Source organism: Carcharhinus amblyrhynchos, chromosome 19, assembly GCF_965287045.1.
Source record: "Carcharhinus amblyrhynchos chromosome 19, sCarAmb.v2.hapA, whole genome shotgun sequence".
NCBI classification, from domain to species: Eukaryota; Metazoa; Chordata; class Chondrichthyes; order Carcharhiniformes; family Carcharhinidae; genus Carcharhinus; species Carcharhinus amblyrhynchos.
Genome location: NC_137342.1, coordinates 38,715,488 through 38,731,143, shown reverse-complemented (window position 1 = coordinate 38,731,143; position 15,656 = coordinate 38,715,488). Strand labels below are relative to the sequence as shown.

Sequence of the window (15,656 nt, the reverse complement as noted above, 5' to 3'; positions counted from 1 at the left end):
CAGCTCCATCTTGAAGAGTGGCAGAATTTCTTATATAGGCCAAAATGTGACATGGCCAATATCCAGTCAAATACGGAGCCCTTTTGCCTTGTAATTTGGTTGCACCGTATTTAACCTTTGCCTTACCCCACTTGTGTTTAAATATCTCCTACTCCAAATTCACAGTTTGATCTGTCATGCCTCCAAACAATTATTCTGAGCTATCCTTTCACCCAATTCAACTTGGATCATTTCCCGATTTTACCCTGGACTCATTTTTCTTACTTTCACTGTGAATATAAATAGGTTGCCTAATGGGATTACTCTATCCCAGGTGCCTTTTTCCATTCTTCCTCGGTATTTTCTCTAATTATATCAGTTTACCACCATAACCCTCTCTAAATTTCCAATAAGTACCATCCAAATTTCTTTTTCACTATTTAGTGTCTAAAATGTTATCATAATATAGCATCAAATTCATTATCTGTCTTACCTTAATGCAGGCAGACTTAAATTTCCTTCCAATGACTGTAATTGTGTCCTCGATTCATAATGCTTCCCATTTTTAATTGTCAATCTTTGAGAATATTCTTGTTTGGACTACCGGTCTATCCCTATCTGGAGCTAAGTCCTTCCATTCTAAGTAGTGTCTCTGGTTGCCTGACCTCCAATCTGCTGTACAATCTGCTTATCAAACTTCGCTGGATTCCGGGGAAGTGCCAAAAGATTGGAAAACGGCTAATGTTACGCCACTGTTTAAAAAAGGTAGCAGGCAAAAGACAGGGAATTATAGGCCGGTTAGTTTAATGTCTGTTGGAAAAATGCTTGAATCTGTCATCAAAGAAGAAATAGCGAGGAGGCACCTTGAGAAGAATTGTTTGATAGAGCAGACACAGCACGGATTCGTTAAGGGGAAGCTGTGTCTGACGAATTTATTGGAATTCTATGAGGATGTGACTAGTGCGGTAGACAGAGGGGAACCGGTGGATGTGGTGTTTCTCAGTTTTCAAAAGGCATTTGATAAGGTGCCACACAAAAGGTTGCTTCAGAAAGTTAGGGGGCATGGAGTTGGGGGTAAGATGTTAGCGTGGATAGAGGATTGGTTGTCTATTAGGAGGCAGAGAGTTGGTATCAATGGGTGCTATTCTGATTGGCGGTTGGTGACTAGTGGAGTGCCGCAGGGATCGGTGCTGGGGCCTCAACTATTTACCATTTATATAGATGATCTGGAGGAGGGGGCTGAGTGTAGGGTGTCGAAATTTGCTGATGACACGAAGATAAGTGGAAAAGCAAATTGTGCGGAGGGTGTGGAAAGTCTGCAGAGGGATCTGGATAGGCTGAGGGAGTGGGCGAGGACCTGGCAGATGGAGTATAATGTTAGCAAGTGTGAGGTTATCCACTTTGGCAGGAATAATAGTAGGAGGGATTACTATTTAAAGGGCGAAAAGCTGCAGCATGCTATGGTGCAGAGGGACCTGGGGGTCCTTGTGCATGAGTCGCAAAAACCCAGTCTGCAGGTGCAGCAGGTGATCAAGATGGCGAATGGGATGCTGGCCTTTATAGCAAGGGGATAGAATATAAAAGCTGGGAGGTCTTGCTGCAACTGTACAGGGCACTGGTGAGGCCGCAGCTGGAGTACTGTGTGCAGTTTTGGTTGCCGCACTTGCGCAAGGATATTTGGGCCTTGGAGGGAGTGCAGAGGAGGTTCACTAGGCTGATACCAGAGATGAGGAGGTTGGACTATGAAGAGAGGCTGAATAGACTGGGTCTGTACTCGTTGGAGTTTAGAAGGATGAGGGGGGATCTTATAGAGACATATAAGATAATGAAGGGGATGGATAGGGTAGAGGTAGAGAGATTCTTCCCTCTCAGAAAGGACAGCAGGACTAGAGGGCACAGCCTCAAGATAAGGGGGGGAGCAGTTTAGAACGGAGCTGAGGAGGAACTTCTTCACTCAAAGGGTGGTGCATCTCTGGAATTCCATGTCCATTGAAGTGGTGGAGGCTACCTCACTAAATATATTTAAGACAAGGGTAGATAGGTTTTTGGTAGGCAAGGGAATTAAGGGTTATGGGGAGAAAGTGGGAAAGTGGAACTGAGCCACTTCAGATCAGCCATGATCTTATTGAATGGCGGGGTAGGCTCGAAGGGCTAGATGACCTACTCCTGCTCCTATTTCTTATGTTCTTATGTTCTTACAATCACATCTAAGAACCTCAACTATCAGCTTTCTATGCACCTCAATCACCTTTACACATACAGCACCATGCCTTGGGGTCTTTACAGCACCATGCTTTGAATTTCACATCCTTAGACCCATTTTGCCCCTTACCCACATTCAGTCTTAGGCCGGAATCTTACCACTGTTCACGCCAATGGGATTTTCCCATTCCGCCATTGTGAACAAGATTTGTTTAACCAACAATTTCTCTGGTCTTGCTGCAGCAGAAGCATAGCATGAGCTGCAGATATCTTTCTGCACAAGGGTTAAGATTTGCCTTCCCATTTGCTGGATTGTTCATGATCCATCACACATCCACAGATTAAATTATTTTATTTGTTCTCTTCATTTTCCCACATGTCAAACCCCTTGTGCCACCTCTCTTGATAGCATGTAGCTTCCCAGACTGAGAACATTGTACAAATGGCCACAAGGAGGCAAGCCTTCTTGCCTCTCTACTTCTTTTCTCCCTTGTACTTGGAAGATGAGGAGCTCGGTGCATTCCTACAGCTCTCGAAAACATAGTCAGTGGAGTAAACCAACATATTGCCAGCCTGCGCAGCAGAAGTTGGAGTTCCAAAGGTCTGTGCTATCAAACTGCACTTATGCCATTTCCTTTCTCACCCCTATGTTGGTTTGAAGCATGGAACTGGGGCTGATGGAATTTGTTGAGGCACACTTTTTAACAAATAATAAATATGGAAAATTTCTGTAATCTAAACTCTTGATAGTGCCACACTCAGAAAGATACACAGGCAGTCTGCTATATTTGCATTTTGCATTCTATTCCATTCATTCACTGGTTTTAGCTCACTCTCTAATTAAACAGAATATGCTGATTGCAACAACAAAGTATAACAATTTGCATTTACATAGCATCTTTAACAACGGAAAATATTCTAAGGTTCTTCACACAAGGTTGTAAAGTGTATCCAAAGCAGGTAGATGATCAAAAAGATAACAAGACAAATCAATGATTACAGGACATTCTTTAAAGCACTTGAGCATATCAATATGTTGAGCAAGACAATTACCTTGTACGGTTTTTTCAAACAGGTGGAACAAAATCCATCAGAGACTTCAGGAAAAATTTTGGTGAGGGTACGAAGGATGGATTTGTGGAAGGAAGACCAGGTAAGTCAATTTGTCCTATCATCATATTCCATCCTCAAATCTGCCTGCTCTAACCCTGGCTTGAATAGCAGAATTGAGACAATTCTTCTGCAAGAAATCATAAAAATGATCACAGGCTAAAAATTCTGCTCCTGCATGAAATTGTGTCCCCCCAACCCCATGTACCTCCCAAACCATGACAATAGAGTGAGTCACCTCTGGTAGTTTGAAAATTGGTGAAATATATTCCTGATACACAATTAGGTCGGAGTGGCCTATACATGTTCCTAACCTCATTCAACAGAAGCATCTGAAATTGCTTAAGAAATAATACACTTATAGATATAGGGACATTCTCAATAAATATGACAATAGAAAAGACAATTAAAATGGAGTCCATATTTTGATAATCAAAACATCATGGGCAGATCACTCTCATACATCTAATATGCGTCTCATTGGGTATGGTTCCCTACATAGAATATAAACCAAGCTTCCCACATTTGACTACAACTGAGCATTATATTTAATAAATCATCCCAGCCAGACTTTGAGATGAGGAGAATTTTTTTCTGTGCAGCGAGTTGCTATGATCTGAAATGCCCTGTCTGAAAGAGAAATAGAGGTATTTTCAACAAAAACTTTCAAAAAGGGATTGAATAAATATTTGAATGTGAAAAATTACAGAACTCATGAGAAAAGGCAGGGTTGTGGGACTAATTGGATAGTTGTTTGAAAAAGCTGCCACTCTGGGCAGAGTAGCCTCCTCTGTGCTGTATCAATCTAATATTGCATGTACAATAAATGTAATGATGAAAGACCACAAGGGTCATTTCAATGAAACAAATTAATATAAGTCCTTGTGATAAACCAACTCAGATCTTCTGATGGGAATAGTGGCAAATGTTCAAACCTTTACTGCTATTGAGCCGCACTGGAGGTTCCAACATGAATATATCTAGGACACTTACACAAGAACTTTAAACTTTCAGAAGCAAAGATAGAGCTGCTTGGACTGCTCTATGGATTTCTCTCCACTGTAATGCTTTTAATGGAACTGATCCTGCCATCAAAGGCTTTGACGAGATGCCCTAAACCTACTCAGAAATGTACACTAGAATGCATAGAATTTTTAATCACCAGTGTAGAAGCTGGTTGGAAGAGATTTACACAGAAGCTGTACCGGGAAGGAATTTTTTTTAGATAAAATGCGTTTAATTTCAAACCTCCCCCTCCAACATCACCCCACCCTCCCCTCCAGTCATCTCAGGTGTTTATCATAATATTTACAGGTTAACATTTTTGTGTCACAGATGCGTCTACCTGGCGTTGCAGGAATGAGAGAAATAAAGAAGAGGCTGAGGGTAAGATATGGCAGTCTTTTTTTAACAGGGGAGGTAGTGTATGTAATTCATCCATAAATAACCAGCCACTGACAAATCACATTCTTGAATTTCAATACCAAGCTGCAACCAAATGACTTATGTCACAACCACTGAGCAAGGCTCAGTTTTATATATTTCTATGACTTGGCAGTTGAATAGCTCAGTTAGGATGAATAGCAGAGTAAGGCCAATCTGTCTTTGGTTGGAAACCTGGCAGTGTTTTATCATTGTGAACTGCATAAAATAGTGTCACATCTTAGTAAGCAGGGGAAATGGGATTGCCCACTTTGCATCATTTGCAGTCAGCCTAACCTGCTGGCTAATGGAAATGAGAATGTGTAACAACAACAAATTGCACATGTGACACCTTTAATGTAGTAAAAGGTTGCTTCACAGAAGCATAATCACATAATATTTGACACTAGGCCACATGAGGTAACAAAAAGGTAGATGACCAAAAGCTCAGTCAAAGACACAGTTTTTAAGGAGTATCTTAAAGGAGGACAGGGAGCTAGAGAGTCATGTATAAGAAGAGAGGTTTACAGAGGGAATTCCAGAGTTTTGTACCTAGAGAGCTGAAGGTATGGGTGCCAATATTGCAGGGTTAAAATCAGCAATGAGCAAAAGACCACAATTGGAACAGTAATGAGATCTCAAAGGGCTATCGAGCTGGAAGACGTTGCTGAGATAGGAGGAGTGAGGCTGTACTGAAGTCTACTATTTGCATGTTATCACTCTTTTCAATGTTTGCGAGTGGACTATTTAAATAAAATTGCATCAATTTCTGAGGTGACTATACAATAACATATTATTGAATATCATAATAGACTTTTTTGGATCATTCTTTCCTCAATAACAGAAAGTTAAAAAGAGAGAAGTTAAATTGCTTTCATGAAGAAAAATGTACTGTATCATATCAGATGTTTTTGTTTGCCTGAATCATGGATCCCTGTCTCATTTAGCAGAATAAGGCAATGAAGATTGCCACTCCTGCACTGGCATTACCATTGCCGAAAGGTGAAAAGGTAACTATTTTTTCATTCAAAATTCCTACACCTGGCTCAACCAGGATTGTCTGACCTATTCGATATTCACAGTTACCTGGAACTGAGTGAAAAGAATCGTGATGCTAAGGTGACAAATCTACTCATCAGGTTTCAGTAGTGAGTCAGGCTGGCTGCAGAGAAACACAGCCATAATTTGGTAAGGTTTCAACACCCCCCCCCAAAATCTATATAATCTCTGGTATTGTATAATTACCATAGCCTGGTAAACAATAGAAGAGATTCACTAAGCTCTGTATTCATTACCATTTTTAGATACGCATACAGAAAATTGCAATAATTTAGATATTTTTATGAAACAATGTAGAACAATGTTTGTTTGTGTCTGTGTTGAACAAAGTGAGCAGAGGAAAATCAGATTGAGAGAACTGCACTCTCGTAATGATCATCCCCAATTTTTCCTTCATTTAAATGAATGGACAGAAAATCAGACATGTAGTTTTCACCACCCTATTTTTAAACTATATTCTGTGCCGGGGATCCAATATACTCAGGATCCCCCTGGTCTGTCTCTTAAATGTTCCGAGAAGCTTCAGATGTAAAAAGGGAAATGAAAGGAAGACTTGGATTTCTATCACACTTTTCATGGCTTCAGAATGTCCAAAGTGCTTTACAGTCAATGAAGTACTTTACTGAAGAATGTTTGTTGTTCTAATTAAGAAACAATAACCAGGACCGCAGCAATGTGCTAACATGATTGATATGTTAGAACGTGATATAATATTGCTGCCTTACACAGTACTGGTGTTTCTTCCCAGGGTGAAAAGGGTCAATCTGGTGAAGTAGGACATAAGGTACATAGGGAAAATAGTCAAAAATGTTGGGAAATATTCTTCATAATAGAAAAAAATGGAAATGTTTTGAATAACTATCAGGAGATTGATATTGGTTTCAGGTGCAATTGCCCTACCTCCTCCTTTTTCCTCATTACATTCAAACTGAGATAGAGCCCCACATGTATTCCACACCGTAATTCAGAAAGTATTTTCTCAGCTTGAAATACAGACCTAACTGACTATCATATCCTAACAGCTCTCTCAACCTAGTAAGCGGCAACCTATACCAAAGCAAAGCTAAATCTGCCTGCATTTTGAAACTGAACAGCTTGCTTCTGGCAGCTCTTTCTCTTCTCTTACAAGCTTTGAGATGGATCATTCATATTCAAGTCTTTTTATTATTCTGATCTTGTAAGATAAACATAGGTTAGCTTTCAACTGTAATTAACTGCAAGCATGTTTGAATTGCATTTACTTCAGGGTTGCTTACCAGTTTCTCAATTAAATACTCTCATTTTTTGACAGTTAAAATTTTAATAAAACAAAATCTTATATTCTAAAACATATGAATTATAAACTAAATATTCACAACAAGTGAATAGTTGAAGGAAAGTGTTGGTCAGAAGAATTCTTTATTCTTCTTTGAATATTGTTTAGGATCCCTTATATCCACCTACATGAGCAGGTGGAGCTCCAATCCAACACATTTGGGTGGGATTTTCCAGTCCCACCATGGTGGGCATTGTCATGGATGGGACAGGAAATTGGAGAGCAGCCAAATTTTCCCTTCCCACCCATGATGATCCCCAAAAATCCAGCCATTCATCTTACATATAGTACCACTGACAATGCAACACTCCACAAATGTCCCAACTGAGGCACTGCTTCAACACTACAATTATCTAATTTCCCAAATCACAACTTATAATCCATTGCTATATTCCTCATTGCTACTTCCAAAAAAGCAAAATTTCTCATCAATGTTTCAAAAATTAAACATTTAAAGAAATTATTTTAATTTTCTATCCTCCGCCACTTCTTCAATTATGGAGTAATCTGATCTTGCATATTGACAATTTTAGCAGATCATCAAGGAGATCTGAGTAAATTTGAATAATAGTGTTTAAACCCCATTTTAGGCATTTCTCACTTGACTCAGAAAAGTCAAGCAGAATGTTTGATCTGAAGTAATTTAAATTAATTATTTTATGTTAACTAAGTAATATTTGACTTTTTTTTGCTATTGTACTGATGTCCCATCACAAAGACGGTCCATCCTGTTTTTCTTTATTTGCAGGGAGAACCTGGAACAACAGGAAAGCAGGTATGAATTGTCATTACCAAATCCACTTTATACGTCTAGTTATGAACACTGGTTCATTACATCAATATGAATCATTATGGATATTACATCAACTTGTTCAGAGCAAGGAAATACATCAATTACCTAAACAATTAATAAAAACAATGCGAAACTCCTCTTGATCATAAAATGAATCAATCTTTACACAGTAAGAAGTCTCACAATACCAGATTAAATTCCAACAGGTTTATTTGGAATCATGAGCTTTCGGAGCACTGCTCCTTTATCACCTGATGAAGGGGCAGTGCTGCAAAAGCTTGTGATTCCAAATAAACCTGCTGGACCTTAACCTTGTGTTGTGAGACTTCTTACTGTGCCCATCCCAGTCCAACGCCAGCATCTCCACTTCATGGTTACAATCTTTATATGAGTTGTCCTTTGCTACATGAATCTATAATAATTATTTATTTTTATTTCAGGGTATCAAAGGGGAAATTGGTGAAAAAGGTCAAAAGGTAAGATTAGAATTTATATTAATAGTTTTTGGTTTGATGTCTACTTTTTGATTTTTTTTCTTCTGATAAAAGTGGGGATTGTTACAGTTGGAACATGAAACAGCCTCCTACATTTAACAGAATTTCTGCCTGATATTGTTGACTCAATTACAGTAAGGCCAAGCCTACTCTCAGCAAATGTAGAATAAAGTGCCATCCACTTGACACAGCAATGAGCCTGGTTTTCCTGACTATAATGCCCTTTGCCCACCAGTTCTTGGAGTGTTATGGAAAGGAAACAATGCAAAGGTTCCTAAAACAGATGTCAAGGTAGGAAGTTCCTGTCTGAAACTTGTGTGGATAAGGAACATTGGCTTCTCTGAGTGGGTGATGGGGATGTGAGTGCCAGGGATTTGAACGTATATAGTACTGCTGGAATATCCCACTTCATCACTCTCCTAGACCCCTCTGCAGTGTTCCCTCATCTAGCAATACCTCCATTGTCCAGCCTACAGTGAGACTCACCTCACTTGCATTCTACTCTGATCTATCTAATTATAGCCAGAGTAACCACAGATAAGACTTCTTCTCCAGTTTTGCATGGTCGACTCCAAGGATCAAATGGAAATCTGAAGCAAAACAGAATACGCTGGAAATTCACAAGTTAATCAGCACCTGAAAATTATAAGCCAGCTGATATTTCAAGTGGCATCTTTCATCTCAGCCAGTGTGGGAGGTTTTATTCCCCCCATTCATTCGCAGGATGTGGCATTTATTGTTCATCCCCAATTTTCTTTGAAAAGGTGGTAGTCAGCTGTCTCCTCACATGGCTGCATTCCAAGTGTTAACTGAAATTGGGTATACGTTCAATGAATTGGAAAACATCTTTCGCAGCATCATTGCAATCATAGAGGATATTACAATGGCTGCACCTTACTTTACAGGGAGAGCCTGGCATTGGTTTCAGAGGTCCAGTTGGTCAATCTGGATCTCCTGGACAAAAGGTATGCAACTTGCTTCATCCGCAGCATGTGTTTGATTAATGCGTGACATGTTGAAAACAAAAAGTACCATCTGTAGAAGCTCGATAAAATCAAATTACTGAGAATGCTGGCATCTGAAACAAAAACAAAAAATGCTGGAAAATCTCAGCAGGCCTGACAGCATTCATGGAGAGAGAATAGAGCTAAACAAATGTTCCCCCTTCTAGAACAATTTAGGACAAAAAATTGTAATTGTAGAGTAAGACGGAGAGGTTCAAGACAGAGATAAGGAGCAGCTACTTCTCTGAGAGTCATGAACCTGTGGAACTCACTTCCCCAGAGTGCAGTGGATGCAGAATCAATCAATGGATTTAAGAAAGAGATCAATAAATATTTGATCAAAAGTGGGATAAAGGATGATGGGGAAAAGGCAGGGAAGTGGAGCTAAGATGAAATGGAGATCAGCCTTGATCATATAAAATGGCAGGGTGGGCTCAAAAGGCCGAATTGCCTACTTTCACTCTTAATTCCTATGTTCCTAACATTTCAAGTCAGGATGGCCATCAGTATCTTGTACATAGCACAGAGTTTTCCCTTAAGTTTAAAGATCAGTGGTTCAAAGCATACTGCTTTAAGATCATGTATATTGCGCATGATTCCCACCAAAGAATTCTGCCCAACACTGCACAACTTTTAAGCAGCACCCACTTTCAGAAGGGACTTATTCTGAGTGGCAACAGATGGAAAAGTTCTCTCACTGGAGATAATGGGAGGTTAGCTGCTTAAAAGCTGGTTCATGAGATCATGACATAATTTCCAAACATTCAGCAAATTGCTTTACCATAAATTAGCAGCCACTCATTTCATTGCCGTCTTTGGGATGTTGCTAACATAGGATGACTTCCACATTTAAATGTTAGTCCTGCATTATAATAAGCTGCTCACTGAGTGAATCTCTTTGAGCAAGAGTGATTATCGGGCGTATGTTCCATATTAAACATTCATACAGTTTATGGAGAACAGAACTAAAGTGATCTAAATGTTTCAGTGTATCACCTTGTAAATTTATCATGAACATTTTTCTGAAACAATAGCTAAAGCTGATGTATTCACAGGGAATTCATTATAAAACAAAGCCTACTTACTATATTGTGCTTGTACAAGACTTTAGTTCACCACGTTTCGAGCGCTGTGCCTGGATTCAGTGCATGTTTCCAGGAAACGTTGAACCAAAATGAATTACAATCAAAATCCCTATGAGGTCAAATTTAGGCAAGAGGTCTCAAATGTTGCCCCAAAACTAACCATGTATTTTTTTTTAAATTAGGGTGAACCAGGATTACAAGGTCCTCCAGGGGCTCAGGGTATTCAAGGCATCCCAGGTAATACAGGTATCCCAGGATCACAGGGTGAGAGAGGTCCTCCAGGAGTGCCAGGATTCCCAGGAGTAAAGGCAATTATTGAAACAAATTTAGAGCGTTTTTGTTGAACCTTTCTTCCACGATCTCCAGTCTTTTTCGCAATTTATGTGTGAACATACCAACTAATGTTTGAGTAACTGTGGATACCTGGAAGTAAATGCAAATCCATAGAATTACAGATGATAATAAATCTTCAGTGAATTATAATCACATGACTTAAAAAATTAACAATGTACAGCAATTGGTAAATAGCAATCAAGTATTATTTCTTTTGCTGGAACAACCCCACCGACCATCATTCAACGTATCCCTCAAATAAGTTTTCTCTTCAGAGATACATTTTGTATCCAGTTTATTTAACTGTTTGAATCCAACAAGAAGGGCTTGTTGTTGGATGAGGTTTTCTATGTGGAGTGAGGTTTTCCCATCTTTGGTCCTGGCAGTGGCATTTAGGTTGTCCTATTCAGGTTGGCACTGTGCTTTGACATTGCTGACTTATATATTCTCCTTACAGTCTCACAAAGCCCTGCTCATACCATCAGAGTATGATGGTATGCAAAGATCCATTAATGAAATCTGTGCCCAGAAAGGATGGCTGACTATCTCCAACTAACCATTAACCTACTGATTTATTTGTAGCATCTGCTCACCTTAGCAATTCATATAAACTCAACGCTAGGCTTTGATTTTGGGTTGGCAACAAGGCCAATCAGGGATGTGTAAAATCTTGCTAGCAGTTCAAATTCGAAAGGATTACACACATAAGTAAGAGAACCTGTTGGGGCTGGGACAGGAAAAGGTTTTTTTTACTGTTTCAGTCTTTATTAAGTCCCAAAAATGAATTCTAAAATATTCAGCTTTTGCCAAAACTATGGAGAAAGGGAATAAGTGTTAGTTAAAAATAGATTGAGAGTAAATCTAATGGGGAGAAGAAGGGAAGAAGGTATAGGGGAAATTTATATTGTGCCTTTCACAAGTGGGGGGGGAGGGTGATGTGGAGATGGCTAACCTATTTGAAACTTGAGGACAGTGCACCTGCCTACTCAGGAGGTAGTGAAACAGCATAATGCTTTGCACAGTTAATGGGTAACTTGACTGCACGCAATACTTTTAGGACCTCAAGCACGTAGGAAACATCTTGGCCACGGTCAAGTTAATGGCCAGAATTTTACTGGCATGCCTGCCCGAAATTGGGGCAGGCAAGGCTTGCAGAATGGAATTTTCCATTGGCCTCAGACAGGTTTTTACGTGCCTCCCCCAAACGGGGTCACAAGATACCAGCCAATGTCTCCTCCCATAGAGGAGAGTAATTGATGTGTTTCCTTTTCGAACAAGACCGTAGTCACTTGTGCATTGCACCTGTAGGCAACAGTGGACATTAAAGCTGAGTGCACACAATGAGTAGAGCTACCTCCTGGGGGTATGATTGATAGACAGCAGTCCTTGCAGCATGTACACTGATATTTCTCCAGGATTTCTATCTCTTCATTGAGGTTACATTGGGAAATTGGGAACCTCCAGCAGAATTTCCTCTGCTTTATACAGCCCCCTCCAGTAATATTGCTGACAATTTAATCCACAGTGTTATGAATTTTTGTGTAAAAAAAGGTTTTATTTGACTTAATCTAACTTCTACCTTTCTCATTTTTAATTTGTCTCCCCTAATTTGTGAATAATTCACCAGTGATCCATTCGCTCCGATTCTCACTCCCGCTGATCCATTCACTCCGCTCCTCACTCCCGCTGATCCATTCACTCTGATCCTCAGTTTCTTCCAATACTGTTACTCACTAAACTTACAATTACAATATTCATTACAGTTTTTTATGTATTGTTTCTCGGAGCCTGGGCATCTCTGAATGCACCAACATTTGGTACCCACCCTTAATTGTCCTTGAGAAGGTAGTGGTGAGCTGCTTTCTTGAACCACTGCTGTCCATGTGTTGTAGCACCCAAAGTACTGTTAGGGAGGGAGTTCCAGGATTTTGACCCAGCACCAGTGAAGGAACAGTGATATTGTTCAATATGAGGATGGTTTGTTGCTTGAAGAGGGACTTGCAGGTGGTGGCGTTCCCAGGCATCTGCTCCTTTATCCTTCAAGGTGGTAGAAGTATTGGGTTTGGAAGGTGCTGTCAAGGAGTCTTGGTGACTTTCTGCGGTGCTTCTTGCAGATGGTACACACTGCTGGCACTGTGCATCTGCGGTGGAGGGAGTAAATGTTTAAGATGTCAGATGGGGTGCCAGTCCTGGATGATGTCAAGCTTCTTGAGCATCTAACCAATATAGGGTATTCCATCACACCCCTAACTTGTTCCTTGTAGCTGGTGGACAGGCTTTGCATAAAATTTTAGAATTTTGAGATATAAAACCTTTCTAATTAAAAACCATAAGGTCCAACTTCTTAATTTTTAACATGAGGGTCCTCAGTTATGCTTGACCTAACAAGGCATGAATACTTATAATGTATGAATCAAATAGAATTTATTAAGCAATATTCTACATAATATTTAATATTAAGCCAGGAAGACAATGTAGAAGTTCCTCATCCCTCAAGTCCCTAGGAGTCCTTGAGCATTACCAGCACAGGCAATGGCCAGAATTTTTTGGCTGTTCATGCCCCGCCACCACTGCCAGAAAGGATGTAGAATTTGGCACTCAACCAAATCCCCATTCACTGCAACGGGATGGGAGAATCCTGGTTGTGAGCAAGATCAGAGAATCCAACCCAATGTCTTTTTGTTTGTCTTTGGAGTGATATTGAACTGTGTCCAGAAGCATCATGTTGCAGGTGTCATAGTAATGTGATGTCAAAAATTCCAATTTTCAACTTTTATCCCTCAATCTCAGCATTCCTCCTCCCTTATTTGGAAACAGTCCAAATTCAGCTCTTCCATTGGCTTAGGATGCCAGTCATCTCACATAACCCCATCTCTGTAACTAAAGCCATAAAGACTAAAGACTCATGTTCATCCCTTGTTTCCTTGGGCCCCTCAGAGTTTACATTCCCACTGCAAAAAATAATACATTCCCTCTGGATACAGTAGTCACAAACACAGTCACATTCTCTTGTCAACATATTTTAATCCATTCCCAAAAGACTGTGAAGAACAAATGTTAAAAACACTTTCTATCATAATATCAGAAATTAAAGGTTTCCTTCTGGTTAAGATCAATTAAAGCGATTCATGGTTTGTTTAGACATTCTAACAGCAAACTACTTTTAGCCATTTCTTCAGGCAGAGCTGTAGAATACGACTCTTAAGCAATTTAAGTTGGAAGGCAATCAATTGTACTTTTTACAACCAATAGCCTTCCTAAAATCCCAACTGCCTTTCCTGCCCATTGTCTCAGTAGCATAAATTCAACCTGAACAATTTAATTTAAAATGTGGTTAAAGAATAAAAACCAAGTATGTTACAAACAACAAACTATAAATTTAGTAGAATTATCAAAATCTTACATTTGGGAAGTTTGGAAGTGAGTTACTCACTTCAGAACTCCCAGCCTCTGACTTGATCTTGTACCACAGTGTTTATATAGCTAGTCCTGTTCAATAGTGACCGTCAAGATGTTGATACAGGGGATTTGGTAATGGCAATGCTATTGAATGTTAAGGGAAAATGGTTCGATTCTCTCACCAAAATTCTACTGCTTTGCCCACCATGGAATCAGAGTGGGTGAGGGCGGACAACAGAAATATCTGTTGACTTCAGGCAGAAATTTCTGGTCTCGCTCAAGCGAGGCCGTAAAATCCCGCCCACTGTGTTGGAGACGGTAATTACCTGGCACTTTTGTGGCAAGAGATTTTCTTGCTAATTATCCCAAACATTGTCAAGCCCAAGCTTGCTGCATACGGACACAGATGGCTTCAGTATCTGAGGGACTGAAATGATTGACCTCCAACAATCACAACCATCTTCCTTTGTGCTAGATATAACTCCAACCAGTGGAGAATTTTCCCCCTGATTCCCATAGACTCTAACTTTGCTACAGCCCCTTGATACCACTCTCAGTCAAATGCTGCCTTGATGTCAAGAAGAGTCACATTCACTTCATCTCTTGAGTTCGACTCTTTTGTCCATGTGTGGACCAAGGCTGTAATGCGATCAGGAGTGGAGTGGCCCTGGGGAAACTCAAATTGAGCGTCAGTAAATAGGTTATTGCTGAGAAAGCGCTGCTTGATTAGTCTGCTGAAGACCTCTTCCATCACTTTGGTGATGATTGAGAGTAGATTGATGGGGTGGTGGTTGGCCAGCTTAGACTTGTTCTGCTTTATTGTATAGGGTATACCTGGACAATTTTTCACACTATTGGATAGATGAACTGGAATGGCTTGACTAGGGGCATGGCTATTTCTAGAGTACAAGTTTTCAGTGCTTTTCCAGAGTGTTGTCGGGGCCATAGCCTCTGCTGTATTGAACTTGTCAAACATACAGTCAGAGGAGTTTTCCAAAACTTTAAACTCCTCAGTGTATCCTTTCTGAAGATCCTTAGACACTTATCTTTCCCATTGTGCCTTTGCAGCAGCTTCCCCAAGCATCCCTGAGCATGTGGTTTGAGACCTTGAAATGTTCCAGTCTGCAACACTCAGTCACAGACAACCCATTTTAGTGGAGGACCAACAAGTTCCGGGCAGACTAAAGAGGATCATTTACAGAGTTGCTCTTGCAGCTGCAGTTGATTCTTATCTCATAATTTTTCACTGGAAACAGTGGTTGAGCACAGATCATGGATTTGCTCAAGATAAATTTAAGCAAATCCAACTGCATCTTTCTCCAGACCAACTTTGTAAAGGAAGAGGGAGGTGGACAACAGTCTCCACTGTCCCAACTTCAGGGTCAACATATGGGAAGTGGAACTGGTATTGTTACTAGATTAGTTAGCAGACACCCAGGGTAACACTTGGTGGACCCAGGT

At 40.1% G+C, this 15,656-nt stretch overlaps 1 protein-coding gene across 1 annotated transcript in view; it reads left to right on the top strand.

Annotated features, from left to right (window-relative positions):
- LOC145355625 (uncharacterized) overlaps positions 1–15,656 on the top strand; it is a 190,526-nt gene that overhangs the window by 50,543 nt on the left and 124,327 nt on the right. Inside the window, exons 21-25 of the mRNA XM_080207869.1 lie at positions 3,184–3,334; positions 4,627–4,677; positions 5,661–5,723; positions 8,321–8,356; positions 10,646–10,765. Coding sequence (XP_080063995.1) covers positions 3,184–3,334; positions 4,627–4,677; positions 5,661–5,723; positions 8,321–8,356; positions 10,646–10,765 — 421 coding nt within the window. The remainder of the gene's footprint in view (positions 1–3,183; positions 3,335–4,626; positions 4,678–5,660; positions 5,724–8,320; positions 8,357–10,645; positions 10,766–15,656) is intronic.